General features: G+C 49.6%; 5 protein-coding genes across 5 annotated transcripts; 3 read left to right on the plus strand and 2 right to left on the minus strand.

Moving 5' to 3' along the window:
* Positions 1-328: 328 nt before the first annotated feature.
* K444DRAFT_613010 (DNA repair protein-like protein Rad7) lies at positions 329-2,912 on the plus strand. Its single transcript, XM_024880255.1, has 5 exons — positions 329-502; positions 551-628; positions 679-706; positions 756-944; positions 997-2,912. Coding segments are annotated over exons 1-5 (1,875 nt in total). The 5' UTR covers positions 329-500; the 3' UTR covers positions 2,575-2,912.
* Positions 2,913-4,770: 1,858 nt separating this feature from the next.
* On the plus strand, positions 4,771-6,737 carry K444DRAFT_529304 (uncharacterized protein; the record flags this gene model as incomplete). The annotated part of the gene is made up of 2 exons (XM_024874797.1): positions 4,771-5,193; positions 5,247-6,737. 2 exons carry the CDS (start codon positions 4,771-4,773, stop codon positions 6,735-6,737), a joined length of 1,914 nt encoding a protein of 637 aa, XP_024736871.1.
* Positions 6,738-7,628: 891 nt separating this feature from the next.
* Positions 7,629-8,534, minus strand: K444DRAFT_629821 (uncharacterized protein; the record flags this gene model as incomplete). Its single annotated transcript, XM_024883112.1, has 2 exons — positions 7,629-8,230; positions 8,285-8,534. The coding sequence occupies 2 exons, from the start codon at positions 8,532-8,534 to the stop codon at positions 7,629-7,631; spliced, it is 852 nt and encodes a 283-aa protein (XP_024736872.1).
* A 700-nt stretch (positions 8,535-9,234) lies between these two features.
* Positions 9,235-10,016, plus strand: K444DRAFT_722894 (glycosyltransferase family 31 protein). The gene is given in 3 exon segments (XM_024888572.1): positions 9,235-9,517; positions 9,533-9,806; positions 9,819-10,016. The coding sequence occupies 2 exon segments, from the start codon at positions 9,621-9,623 to the stop codon at positions 9,927-9,929; spliced, it is 297 nt and encodes a 98-aa protein (XP_024736873.1). The 5' UTR covers positions 9,235-9,517; positions 9,533-9,620; the 3' UTR covers positions 9,930-10,016.
* A 443-nt stretch (positions 10,017-10,459) lies between these two features.
* K444DRAFT_629823 (uncharacterized protein) lies at positions 10,460-12,542 on the minus strand (the record flags this gene model as incomplete). Its single annotated transcript, XM_024883113.1, has 2 exons — positions 10,460-12,311; positions 12,385-12,542. The coding sequence occupies 2 exons, from the start codon at positions 12,540-12,542 to the stop codon at positions 10,460-10,462; spliced, it is 2,010 nt and encodes a 669-aa protein (XP_024736874.1).
* Positions 12,543-13,203: the final 661 nt, after the last annotated feature.

Genomic DNA, 13,203 nt, shown 5'->3' on the forward strand with positions numbered 1-13,203 from the left:
CAGTGCAGGGCGCAGAAGCTGCTCTGACCACAATGGAGGTCAAAGGGGGGGGCTTCTGCTGGAATCAGCCGTCGAGTGAGTTGTTGTAGGCACAGTAGAGCGTGACGATAACTCTCACGACCCGTCCGTGGTGTTGATGGGAAGAAAAGGAGAACGGGAATCCCTTGGACGGGCTGCAACGCCTGCCAAAAAATCAATCAACGCGAGAACGCGGGTGCACGTGCAATGCGCAGCGGTGATTGGTTCGTTTAGCTGAAAAGCACTTAAGACGCGGACCATCATCGCGCCGGCCCTTATCGATTTGGGCCAAACGCCCTTCTTCGGCCCCTTTCGCGCTTCAACACTGAAAACTCTACATCGAGCGGGAAGAGACAACCACGACGTTGTTGGACAGACCATCACAAGGACTGCCATACCGCGAGCAACTGACTCGCATCCCCCTCTGTGCTTCCCAAGATCATTTCCCCCAAGCAGGCTGGCTGTACTAGCAGCGCGCAAACATGTAGGAACAACTGGTCCCCACCCTCAATTCAATCTGACACCAGTGCAGGAATCCCCCCAATCCTCCGAATAGCATGCCACCACCAGCTGGTCCGCCTCAGCGACCGGCTCGGCAGATCAGAGGACCGTAAGTTGAATGTGGGGCATGTTGTGGAAGCAGAGGCTGACCCCCTACAGACAGTCAGCCTTGACCGACTTCCTGGCTGTGAGTTGCTGAACCACAGTACTCCTGCGTTGCAACTGACACTCTGCAGTCCCAAGGGATCAATGCCAACCAGATTCGACAAGACGCCGATGCGAGACGTGCTGCTGCTCGAGCGTCGCTGCAGAATGGCGGTGGCGATGGCGATGACGATGCCCCCTCTCCCGAGGCTGAATCCGAGGTGGCTCCAGCTCGCAAGGAGACCAAGGCGCAAGCTGCAAAGAGAAAGAAGGAAGAAGAGGTAAACCCCGCGTTCTTATCTTATCAAGATTGCTCGCTCACACCTCGAACAGAAAGCGATTGCGAAAATCAAAGCCTCGAAGCAATTCCAACGTCGAAGAAAACAATATGGCTCGGATGATGATATGTCGGACGAGGATGAGGCTGCCCGAGCAATCTTCGAAGAGAGCATGGCACCTCTGCCTGGTCAGATGGAGAATTGCGAGTTATGCGAGAAGAGATTTAGTGTTACAGCCTACAGCCGAGCTGGCCCAGATGGTGGATTACTCTGTCCCAAGTGCTCGAAGGAGCTCGGCAAGGAAGAGGGTTCTGCCAAGAAGAAGAGAAAGATTGCAGCTGGACGAGCACGAAGACAACTACAAAGCAACCTCCTTGATGGCATCTACCCTGGTGCAAAGGATCTCATGACTCTCTGCATTGAGACCCTGGCGAAGAATGTCCACAATGCAGACAGCCTCGGTGATCTCTCGGATGAATTGGTTGATAAGATTGCCGCCATTCTTTCCAAGAAGCGATTGATGACTCCCGAAACCCTCTACTTGTTCCTCAGACCTGGCTCCGATACTGTTACTGTCTACGATGCTGCTAAGCTCACCTCCGATGACTTCATCCGCATCTTTCAGATCGTTCCTACAGTCAAGCATCTCCGCCTCCGAAATGCCATTCAATTCAAGAACAAGGTCATGGATCACCTTCTTGGCACGACTGTCGAGTTGGAGACTCTCAGTCTCCATGGCTCGAATCTGATTGATGATGGGAGATGGGACCAATTTTTGACCGAGAAAGGCTCTCATCTCCGTGCATTAAAAGTCTACAATACAGATGGTCACTTTGGCGATGAGCAACTTGAGATGGTTGCAACACACTGCCCAAATCTTCATCGCTTGAAGGTCTGCCACAACCAAAAGGTCACGACGAAGGGCGTTCACCATATAGCGAAGATGCCGAATCTTACACACCTCAGCCTCGAACTCTACCAACAAATGCCTTTCCTCGAAGGCGACCTCAGTCTCACGGATGTACTTGATTCCACTGGCGCCGGTCTCCGCACTCTCTCTCTTGCAACGATCCATAACCTCACGAACAATGTATTGAAAGATATCCACGACAACTGCCAAAACCTCTCCAAGCTCAGGCTGACGGACAACTCCACCTTCACCGATGACGGCTTCGCCAATCTCTTCACCGGCTGGCTTAACCCCCCTCTCATCTACATCGACCTGCACAAATGCCGTCACATCGACGCCGCCGAGCCGCGTGAGAACCCCAACAGGGTCGGTCTCGGATCCGCCGGTTTCGAAGCCCTGATGGCTCACTCCGGCTTGACTCTCAAGCACCTCAACGTCCATTCCTGCCGCCACATCTCGCGCGAAGCGTTCGAGAACGTCTTCGCTGAAGACAAGACATACCTCGAGATGCAGGAAATTGACATCAGTTTTTGCCAATCGGTCAACGATTTCGTCGTCGGTAGTATCTTCCGCAGCTGTCCGAACCTCAAGACATTGAAGGTGTTTGGCAACTTTGGCGTGAAGGAAGTTAAGGTTCCGAAAGGCAAGATTCTCATTGGTGTTCCGAATGCGTTGGGTATGCAGATTGAGGGTACGGAGGAGGATGAGGGTAGGGTTATTTGATCTGATTCCTTGATTGGATCTGGCTGCTCTGTAGGACGTTTTGGTCATGGTGTATTCCCTGCTTTATGGCGCTTTGACGTCAAGGAATCAATGGTATTTGTCGGCCAGGACATGGCGAGAACGTCCCAGTATGTATACAAAGTAACCGGGCTTTAGACGAATAAATGAACACTTTGCTAATTAACCTTATGCGCATTCCTCTATCTTCCCATTGAGTATCGTAAGCTTTGGCTTGAAAGTGCGTGGGTAGCTGGCAAGTGCTACTACGCGTTCTTTCCTCCTTCCCTTCTTCACCGAATGAACGAATCATTCTCGGATATCTAACCTCGTCCAGCACGGAAGTAGGGGGTTTAGAAGTTATGCTCCTTAATGAAAGTAATGAACCCCAATCAACGATTCACATTCATCTCGCCGACACCGAGTCATAACTAGAAATCGCGCGTTTTCGTTGCACATCGTAAATCTTGTTTCGTAGTCCTTGTGGTAATTCTTGTAGTGATAGATGCTACTACCCTGAGGAATAAGTTTTATAGTGGCAGAGGGGGATTAGTAGAAGATTTGCGACGTGCAACAGAAAGATATAAACACGTGATTCCCAGAGATACAAGTGTGGGTGGTGAATTATGGAGTGAATTTTGATGGGAGGTAGAGGGGAGGTGAGGTGAAGTATGGGATGTGTAGTAGAAGCGAAGGAAAATAAGGTGATTAGCTGGAGAACTAGCTAGAGCGGAGATTGAAGCTAAATACAAGAGAGTAAGAAGAATCACATGAAAATTAGCAGTGAAGCCTGCCGTGAAGCCTACCGTGAAGCCGAGGGGGTGGCAGTAAAGGGGCGAAACACGGGTTGAAACACGTGACGACATAATCTACCATCTGACGTTGCACCTTACTATCTTCGATATTACATTAAGTATCCGACTGTGTTTACCAAAAAGAGTTGGAGAGGTGAATTAGGGACGAAGGTTTATGACAGTCTAGGTCCTGACTGGATAGTCCGCGCGGTACCCATCAATGATCAAAACGCTGTTAAGTTCCTGCCGTCAATCTCTACTCCGTAGCAGTGGAACAGTTCTCCGTCTCGCAATCTTGGTAGACTCACAGCCTCTGCGGATGGCTCAAGAACCCCTCACTTCGATCTGCGTGTCATGCCAACATCGCATGCATGCGATGAATAAAAGACGGCACCAGATTCAGTTATTGGTTCACCCATCGTTTCCCTCCCCCGACCATTTGATACACTCATTGTATGAATCGTCCAGTGGAACAAATGGGCGGGGTCAAATAAGCGCCCCGACCCGAGGCCTTGGGTCATGGTGGCCAACCTCGTTTCGCATGTTGTAGCCCCTGACGAACATCGTGCATCGCCCACACCGTGGCGGGGCTGTGGTGGGCTGTGTTTTACATGCATTTGTCCACGCTCTTATTTATCGCAACATCTTCAATAACCAACCATTGCTATTCAGGTCTATGTCCTATCCTTCTCCTGTTTTATCATTTAGAACCAGATTCTCCGAATTTTGAGAAAGCAATGTCAAAAGCTAACTACCGAGAGCTTAAGAGGCAGACGAAGCAAGCTCGAATCTTCGTGAAGCCAACAATCTATAACCCAAGAGATTCCGCGAATAATGAGAATGTGCCGACGGATCACAAAGACAAGTTCGCAACAATTCAGGCTTTAGGTCGGACTCCATACTTCACTTATGGATATACCCCCAGCACCGAGACATCCGACAAACCTTGGCAGCTTTCAAATCGGAACAGAGCAAAGATTCTTGTTCAATATGCCGCAAAATGTCGAAGGGAAAATCGTAACGAAGCTGGCTGGAGATACGAGGTCGAGTCTAAGATTTTTGTGAGATTTGATTTCGAAGTAGCCTGGTAAGTGATCCACGAAGCGATTATAATTTATTACTTGCTAAGTGTAATAGTAAACGATGCCGGAAAAGATTATGGAGGTCTGAGATAGAGTCAAATCCCACCTCCAGCAATAGCAGAACGACCTCGCTAGTCGAGCGCCAACAAAAGAGGGAGTTGTGCAAATGCAACCCATCAGGCCGCTTGGACGATTTGTAAGTCATCTTCAATCTGCATGTGATGAGTGGAAATACTGAGTGGTAGCACAGCCTTGACCCTGGATTGAGTGAATTGTTTTCTTCCAGGATCCAAGAAGCAGTTTGTCAACCCGGAGAAGTTAACATGCAGACACCAAACCCGAAAAAGGAGCCAGACCGGATACACGGCCTGCAGCGAACTACTATGTTTGAGAAGCTCCTGCAGGAGGTATACAGCCACGAAGAGTCGGAGCACTCCAGACCTCGATCGATCGAAGAAGTTTTGCAAGTGAGCATTAACCCTGACAACGGGGGGGATCCACTTCTTTTCCCATTCCTCCTCCTCGAGGCAAAGGGTGAAAAGGGACCAGAAAATTTCGAGCACATGGAGATCCAGACTTCATTTCCAATCAAGCATGCTCTCAAGCTCCAATACGACTTGCTGAAGACCCGCGGGAATACAATGGACGTCCCGGGAGGACCACTGATCTGGTTTCTGGCGAACCGTGGCGAGGACTGGAGAGTATATGCTGCTTTTGTTCACGAGGAAGATGGCAGACCAAACTACGTGAGCTTTTACCCCAATCCCTTAATTACAGCTCGATTGCTAACAATGAACAGTGGATCCAGCATCTCTGGGGTGGAAATATCACCGGATTAGATGGGGCTATGCAGTTGGTCCTCATCGTTGACTACATCCTTGACTGGGCTCGCGACATATACCGGCCCAACATCCTTCGACAGCTCAAAATGCTGAGTTCCTCAAATATGAACGATGCAATGACCCTCGGCTTTGACCCAGACATCTACTCGCTGGCTGGGGAGGTTCAGCCCTGGATGGAAGAAGTGGAAGCACAAAACTTTGAGCTCATGCCTGACGAGATGCTCAGTCCCCCACAATCAGACGCAGCATCAGTCACGCAGGACGAAGAGCCACATGATCCTCTTGCTCGGTTCAGAACTCACCATGGGCTTGTCCGGGACGGACGATATATCGAGTCCCGTGTCCGCGCCCTCTTCCTCACTGCCGACAATGCCCGCACCTTCTTCGAAGACTTCGACAACCCAAAAAAAGCCATGACGCTTGCTCGATCTATTCTAGCAGCCCTAAATCGCCGATGTGTAGTTCTTGAAAGTGGAGAAGTGCTCAAGTACATTGAAGACAAGTGGACAGGGACTGAGCAACAAAGACCGAGTCTTGCTCGCAAGGAATCAAGGGTTTACGCTCAATTTCGCGTTTCTTACTACATCAATCACGCATGGGAGCAAGTCCGCGAATTGACGTACCTCGCTGCATCAGAAGACGCCCGAGAGATCTTAATCGAAACGGCCGATTTCCGCAAAGTTGTCAGACGCCGTTCACGCTTCAACCCTCCAAACTGCTCAACGGAAGACATGCTCGGCACTATCGAGCGCCTCCTAAAACGCAGCGTCCGGCAAGACTTCGTGGCAGCTTTGGCACGGCGCACTTTCATGCTGGATATGGAGAACACGGGTATCGATCCTCTATCTCCCCGCGACGAATTCATCTCCACATCCGCCGGTCTGCTTTTCAAGATGGTCCTGAAGGTGGACAAGGACAAGAAAAGCCCCGGCGTTGCAATGCAAGAACTTGTTCACGCGGTCTACGAAAAATACCGCATCGGGAAGCGCGAACCCTTAGAGCCCTTCCTGCGAGTATCATCCCGAGTTGATCTCGATGGCCGTCCGCTTTGGCGCGACTGGAAAGCAGGCGACGAACTCCCGAAGGATGAGAGCCATCTTGATAAAGTCCTCGTCTGTGCAGATGTTATGAACGCTCCATTTCTGCCTAAAAACTCAGATCAGAAACTCTGCTTGTTCGTTCTGGATGGCAAGAGTGTGGCCGAACCATTCGACATCACGGCTAAACTGTTGTGGTTTTTGTTTAAGAATGAGATATACGGGACGGTTAGGAAGGGGAGAGTGTATAAAACTAGGGTCAATTGGAGGGATAATCGGGCGGAGCACTTTTTCAGGATGGAGAAGGCAGGGGAGTTGTTGAAGGTCTCCGCGGTGGAGTTGAGGGGTAGTATCTTTGAGTGGATCAAGGGTATTAATTCCCCTCCAGAGAGTCTGGAGTCCGAGGCTTGATTTATTGATGGGTTGAAATACATGGCAGTCTATATCTCATCAGGAAGCGTGATACTTGGGTAAGCGGTACGAAGACAACGGCATAAAGTATCGGGAATACAGGGCATTTTGACCCTCAGCGCTCTACAGGGTGTGAATTTATGGCAGAAGCTCGCTACAAGCCCTATAACTCTAGGTAGTGCTCCCTAAATCTACGTAAAGATGCGCTATAAGACATTCGCATGGGGTAAGTAGATCTTCTAGGGTTATAGCGCTGTTGGTAGAGCAACTACAGCGCTCGGACGCTAAACAAGCAACTATTATAGGCCCCTTTAGCGAAGGCTCCCTTGTAAGTACAGGGAAGAAGCCCTGAAAAGGTGTGGTAGCCCTTGTCGAAGGCGTAAATGTGCTTTTAGGGGAAGGGCCTGGAAATATAGGGCCTTGTAGCAAGTTTGCTACCTTGATCTGTACGCTGGAGAGCCTGAAAGTCTCCCAATGCCCTGTATTCCCGATACTTTATGCCGTTGTCTTCGTAGTCGTTGAAGCACACCGCACGAACTAGGTCTTTCTCCCTCCATTCCTTTTTTATGAAGAAGTCACGGCCGCCGCTATTTTAGCATATTTCGGGATCAATTTTCTGGAGACATATACCCCAATTCTTATCTTTCTCATGGTCAGCACACTGAGTGCATCTCGTGACTGTCACCGATGTACAAGATCTTTATCACGCGAAGTTGAAAGAAAATGGGAGAGAAGTTCGGAGAACCATATCGTACTTTTCACAGTCTTCTATCATTCGGTACTCATTACTCATTTATGCCTTGCTCCTTCACTCTGTGACAAATATAAATTATGCCTTGTCTTCCTTCCATAAGCCACTTGATCGTTCATCCAAGAAATGTTTATCATAAGTCATGACGGCAATTCAACTGCTTGAACTGTCGATCTTGTTGACGAGTTCAACGCAGTCACAGCCTTCCAGTATCCTGGTGGGTACTCGTGCAGCTCGTTGTATGGCCGTGAAGAATGTTGCGGGGCCAGATCATTGCTGGGGTGTGAACCTCGTTGTGCAGGTTTCTGCCGTAGACGGAAGTACGCCACAAGAGCAGCAACGACACATATGAAGACTCCAACCCCGAGCACAGCGCCAAGTGGAACCCTTGTCGTTGAAGAAGAACTGTCTTGAAGTTGCACAGGTGGAAGTTCTGATGTCGCGCGCGCGCTTGAGCTTGCAAATGACGGCAACGCTGTCGTCGTACTCGCGTTCGTACCTGAGCTGCGCGGCGAGCTAGCCGCTAAAGTCGCAGGCGCCCTAGATGTTGAAATGGCGCTGCCATATTGGTCGACTGTGGAATTCGTGATGTTGAAGAATGTACTGAAAGCCACGGGTTTGGTACCATTTATTTTGAATAATTGGAAGTTGAATTGGTTGTCCTTCGCTATGTCGAACTTCGAGCCGCCGTCGCTGCCGTCGATTGTGACCTTCCAGCTGTATGACTGTTGTGTTAGCGCCACTAGAGTCCAGTTAGCCAATTCATTGCGCGTAAGGGAGAGAATGAAGCACGCACCTGAATTTGGCAAATAATCTAGCTCAGTCAGACTGGAATTATCTTGATTAATGATCAAATTCACCAACCCCTCGGACGTGCTCCAAGCGATGTTGACAATGTCGCCAACTCGATAGACAGAGTTGATGTTGGCATCTTGATCTGGAATTTTCTCTTCGGGTGGGTTGATGAAATGGCTAGTGCTTCCTGTCCGTGCAAAAACAGTTGCGTGAGGTATTATGAGAAGCTGGCAAAACAAATGAGGCGCCATTGTATTGCACTCATCGACTGATAATGAACAATGAGCAAGAACATCATCATACAACTTGATGGGGGCCCCCGTCGAGTGATGACATATACACTTGATGTGTTGGCATCAGAGAACAACATCGGAATGAAACAGAATCTAATTTTGTTTCCTTGCCAAAGAGCTGGGAAATGTCGGGTGTTGTGGCTGCTGAAACCGTTGGTAGGACAGGGAAAGCGACCAAGCGTTAACGAAGCGAATCCGATAGGGGGCGCCCAAAACTCGCTTAACATAGCCCTTCCCCGGCGACCCAGCAATCCGGTACCAGCGCTTACGGTCTTATGCCACCCAGGAGCTCGGTAAAGGCGCCTATTCTAATAGGTTAGGGCTTCCAAATCACTTGGAACACACACTCTCCCCCTTTCTTTTCTTGTATTTATGTTCCATAGATTTCTGCGAGCCCGAGATGCCTTTCTGCCTTTTCTGCTTGTTGTCTCGGCACTCTTTGATTGCATTGGCTCCTCCCACAATAAACAACAGATTTGTCCCATTTCGTTACGCAAGTCCATGGCTGACGATGCGGCGGCCTGTGTCTCGATCGCCTTTCATCTGGCTCCGGTACACCGCCCTCGGCGTCCTTCTTCCTCTAGTATATACCCTCTCACCTCTGCCGTACAGAAGGAGAACCCTGCGCGCTGTCTTTTCCCCGAGTCATCCTCCAAGCTCAGCAGATCCATGCCATGGCTTTTCTCATGGTGCGAATGTGGTCGTTTCCGTCAAAACCAGTGCCTCAGAAGAAGTTGAGAAAGTACCCGCACAGATGGAAACCACACTCCGGTCGCCAAGAATGTCTTACACTTCTCAGATCTCGAACAAAACATCTAACAATACCGCATACACGACGCTCTTGATACCGCTTCCGTATCTGAGGTCGACAATAACCCCGACTTCAAGTTCTACCGTGAGCAGAAGGCCCTTTGGGGTGAGAAAAGAGACATAAGCGGCCTGTGAGGCGCGAAGAGCCCCGAGTCTCCAAATCAGCTTGCAGCATGGACTCTTAAATACAAGTTTTTTCACGTCTTGGAGAAGACGTGGGTGCTGAAGCCGGACATGGACTGGTACGTCATCATCGACGCGGACTCGTACATTTTCTGGCCGAACACGGCCCTATGGTTGGGCACGATGGACCCAAATCTGAAATTCTACTTCGGCTCCGCAGTGAACGTCGCGGGTGAACGTTTCGCGCATGGCGGGTCTGGCATTGTGATGTCAAGGGTTGCTGTGTATGATATCGTGGTCACGAATTAGGGTACAGCTGCCCGCTGGGATTCAAATATTCGTGAAAGATGTTGCGGCGGTCTTGTGCTTGGCCTTGCGTTTAAAGATACGAGATTGAACTACAGGATTGGTGGCCGCTGATGAGTGGAGAGACGCCGCCGAGTATGCCGTTTGGTCCCGGGACGCCGGAGTATATGTGTAGACAAATTTCCACCTCTCGCTAAAGGCTCAGGCCCCAGAAGTTTTCATTCTTTTTCAATCAAAACTTCGGCACGCTGGATGGTGAGTGAATAAAGCAAGGTTTCGAGTGCCAAGAAGCAAGAGTCAAGATTGCTGATTCGGACACCAGTGTGTGATTAATTACCACCTGTTTGTATCATTTGGTTGAGGTGTTGGTGTACCATTAAATGGTATTGTGGGTATCTATCTTGATGTCGTTGAACATCTAGTTGTGCAAATCCCAAGCCATTATTCTGCTTGTCCAAGTACAATGACTGCCTGTTCATCTCTCCAAAGAACGCCGAATATTCCTCCCAAGTCGCAGGAAATGAAAAATCTTCTTTCCACTACCAAACATCACTCCCTTCATCTTTGCCATCCAGCACCTGACAATGTTCTCTAGTTGAAATGATTTCCCATTCTCAGCCTTCAAACAAACTCCGCGGCTCCGCCTACTTGGAAAAGTGGCCGCTCTTCTGTTCTGTAAGTTGCGCGACATCTTTGCGAAGACTTTCAATGGAAGATACAAGGGACTTCAGCAACGCCACAGGGACTTGAACAAGGTCCTGCTGTAGCATTGCGTTGTCAGCTACTGCAGTTGAGTTGTCATTGGGTGATGGGGAAGGCTTCGATGTCACCGCCGCCACAATCCTACTGTTCAATTTGGCCATTGGCGTGGTCCTGGGATAGTCGACTTGCATTCCAGCACCGTCGTCTTGATTGACCTTGATATCTGTGTACTTTGGGGCAGAGTCGTGGTCATCTTGACTGTCTCCGCCTTCAGTGCCCCATTCCATGTCCGACTCATCACTTGAAGGCTCAACCTCGTCGTAGCTATCGTCGTTGAGCAGCAAGTCATATTCATCTTCCGAGTCGAATCTCTCCTCCCTCTGGTTCAATTTGCGCTTTCGGGATCCTGTGACTGCATTTATGCCCTTGGTAGCTGCTGCAAGGAGACCGGCTTCGGGATGGCGTTTGCAGCCGAGGACTCCATCTTTCGGATAAAAGTAACCCTCGCACTGCTTCTTGCGGCGGGCAATATACTGCATGCATTGCACTTTCCCCTTAGCGAGAGCTGTCTCGCGGCGCTTTTGCTTCCCTTCCTTCTTTCTCTCGATGTCTTCTGCTTTCTTCTTCTTCGTCTCGTCATCCGCTGGGAGCTTGTCGCCACAGCCAGTAACCAAAGTAGCCTCATGTCGGTCTGCAAGCTCTTGATTCCGTGTTCCGCCGTACTTGAGAGCCAGTTCGATGATCCATCGTCTTGGATACAATGTCTCTCTCTTCGAATTCTGCCAAGAGAACACTTTCTGGAGCTCATCTATTGTTATGTCTATGCCGATGTTACGCTTGATGCATTGCCGAACCTCGAATTCCCGCTGAGCGCGCTGAGTAACAAAAGCTCCCAAAGCCTTTCCATCAGAAAGCTTCCTCAAAGATGTCGTCCCTTGCTTCATACAGTCTCGTCTGGGGTACAAGATAGTGTTGATGCGTATGTCAGGGTAGTTTTCGTCGTCAAGCTCAGGATATTCAATACCGTCTGGAAGTCGGACTCGGAGTTTCGAATCGGACGGAAGGCTCTCTGGATATCGTCCAACCCCCGACCCACAATGGGGATGTCTGCCAGTAAACACCAACGCACCGAACGTCTCAGTCGAGCACGTAAGTCCTGCGCTCGTAATATTGAACCGTCCTGGAAACACACCGTTCGGAAACTTCGAAAGAAACAGAACGATGCTGAGTCTCGTCGGGTCATCGTTTTTGTCAATGTGGATGTGTGCTTTACACTTTAATCCCTTCTCCATTGCTTCATCAAGGCGAGAGAAGTTTACTTGGATGGATGACACGTTGATGTTATCTTCTCCGATTGTTAGGGATCCTTCCGCTGCCCAGCTCTGCGCAAAGGCTTCTTTCTCCCGGTCCGGGAATGCGAGGTCGAGGATCTTGTTGTACAGCGATATCAGTGTAGCGTTGAGTCCTGTCATTTCTGGATCGTTTTGCAGGGCCATTGGTCCTGGTTGGATTCCTGCACCACCAGGACAGCTTGTGAATGCAAGGTCGAAACAGGTTCCGCGTTTCCTGAGGTGGGAAGTGAGGCTTCCCCCTTGTGATTTCTTGAGCAGGACGAGACATTTTTTGTTGGCGAGAGTGCGTTGTGTGGAGGAGAGTTCGGGCCAGAGGCCGGCGGAGAAGGTTTCAGATGGGGATAGGTAGCGGGCGAATTCGAGGATCTTCTGTTGGCCGCGTGCTTGGGAGACGAGGTAGAATGGCCTATTGGTCATTTGAGTGTAGCCTATTTTGTCAAGCCTGAAAGGTTGTAGAGTTAGCTATAATCGGAATATTCCAGGGGTGGAGTGTAAATTCATTGAAATATGTTTACACTTCGTCATCGAGCATGTGGGGAGTATGAAGCTCCTTTGGAAGAGGGGCTGCTGCTTTCTCCATCCGCTCTGTTTTCTTCATGAATAGGTCTTTGAGATGCAGGTGGATAGCCCCATTCTTGACCTCTTCGCGAAACAATTTCTCGTACTTTGCCATCCTTGGGTTGGGGAAAGGTCGTGTTTGATTGTTCAAGAACAGTTTGGTTCAACAAACTGAGAGTGTTAGACAACTCTCTTCTCGTTGAATTTTCGATGTAAAGTTGAATCTCCCTTGGATGGGTGGAACAATCAAATCATGAAAACAAGGGTTTTATATTCATTCATCGGTAGAAATAGGCACCCTCTCGAATTATCAGGCTGGTTTGGCAATTTGGTTGCATCTCGACAACTTACGAACATCACGAAATTGCTTTGAGAGGGATGACAAGAAAGCTCTACACTATTCCAATCATGAAGGACAAGGAAATTCTGAATGCATTGTTCTCCCACCTCCCAGTACAATCTAGGGTCTTTATGGCTCTATAACTGGTTGTCTCGCTATGCAAAGTACAATCTAACACTAGCGCGCAGGGCTTTGCTGGTAACTTCCGACACGTCCAACTCTCCCACCTAGTGTTGCGGTACTTGAGGCAACACGAGAATGATCTAGTCGGGAATCGCCGCCTTAAGGAACAAAGACGCTAGGTTGAATTTTTCTAGGCGTCGAGAGACTAGGCCAAAACTAAAGAGGCCAAGTTGTGTTTGATTCCCTTGCTTCCTGATCGAATCGATGAAGCCCTCGAGACCGGGGGAGAGCCTCGGCATGACAGCGACCACAG

The sequence above is a fragment of the Hyaloscypha bicolor genome (assembly GCF_002865645.1).
Source record: "Hyaloscypha bicolor E unplaced genomic scaffold K444scaffold_73, whole genome shotgun sequence".
In the NCBI taxonomy this organism is placed as follows: Eukaryota; Fungi; Ascomycota; class Leotiomycetes; order Helotiales; family Hyaloscyphaceae; genus Hyaloscypha; species Hyaloscypha bicolor.

Excerpts from the sequence above, each read along its gene's own strand:
- K444DRAFT_613010 (XM_024880255.1), top strand. Across the intron at positions 629-678 it reads GCTCGGCAGATCAGAGGACC|ACAGTCAGCCTTGACCGACT; the intron begins GTAAGTTGAATG and ends GACCCCCTACAG. Across the intron at positions 945-996 it reads AGAGAAAGAAGGAAGAAGAG|AAAGCGATTGCGAAAATCAA; the intron begins GTAAACCCCGCG and ends CACCTCGAACAG.
- K444DRAFT_722894 (XM_024888572.1), top strand. The coding sequence starts at position 9,621 with ATGGACTGGTACGTCATCATCGACGCGGACTCGTACATTTTCTGGCCG.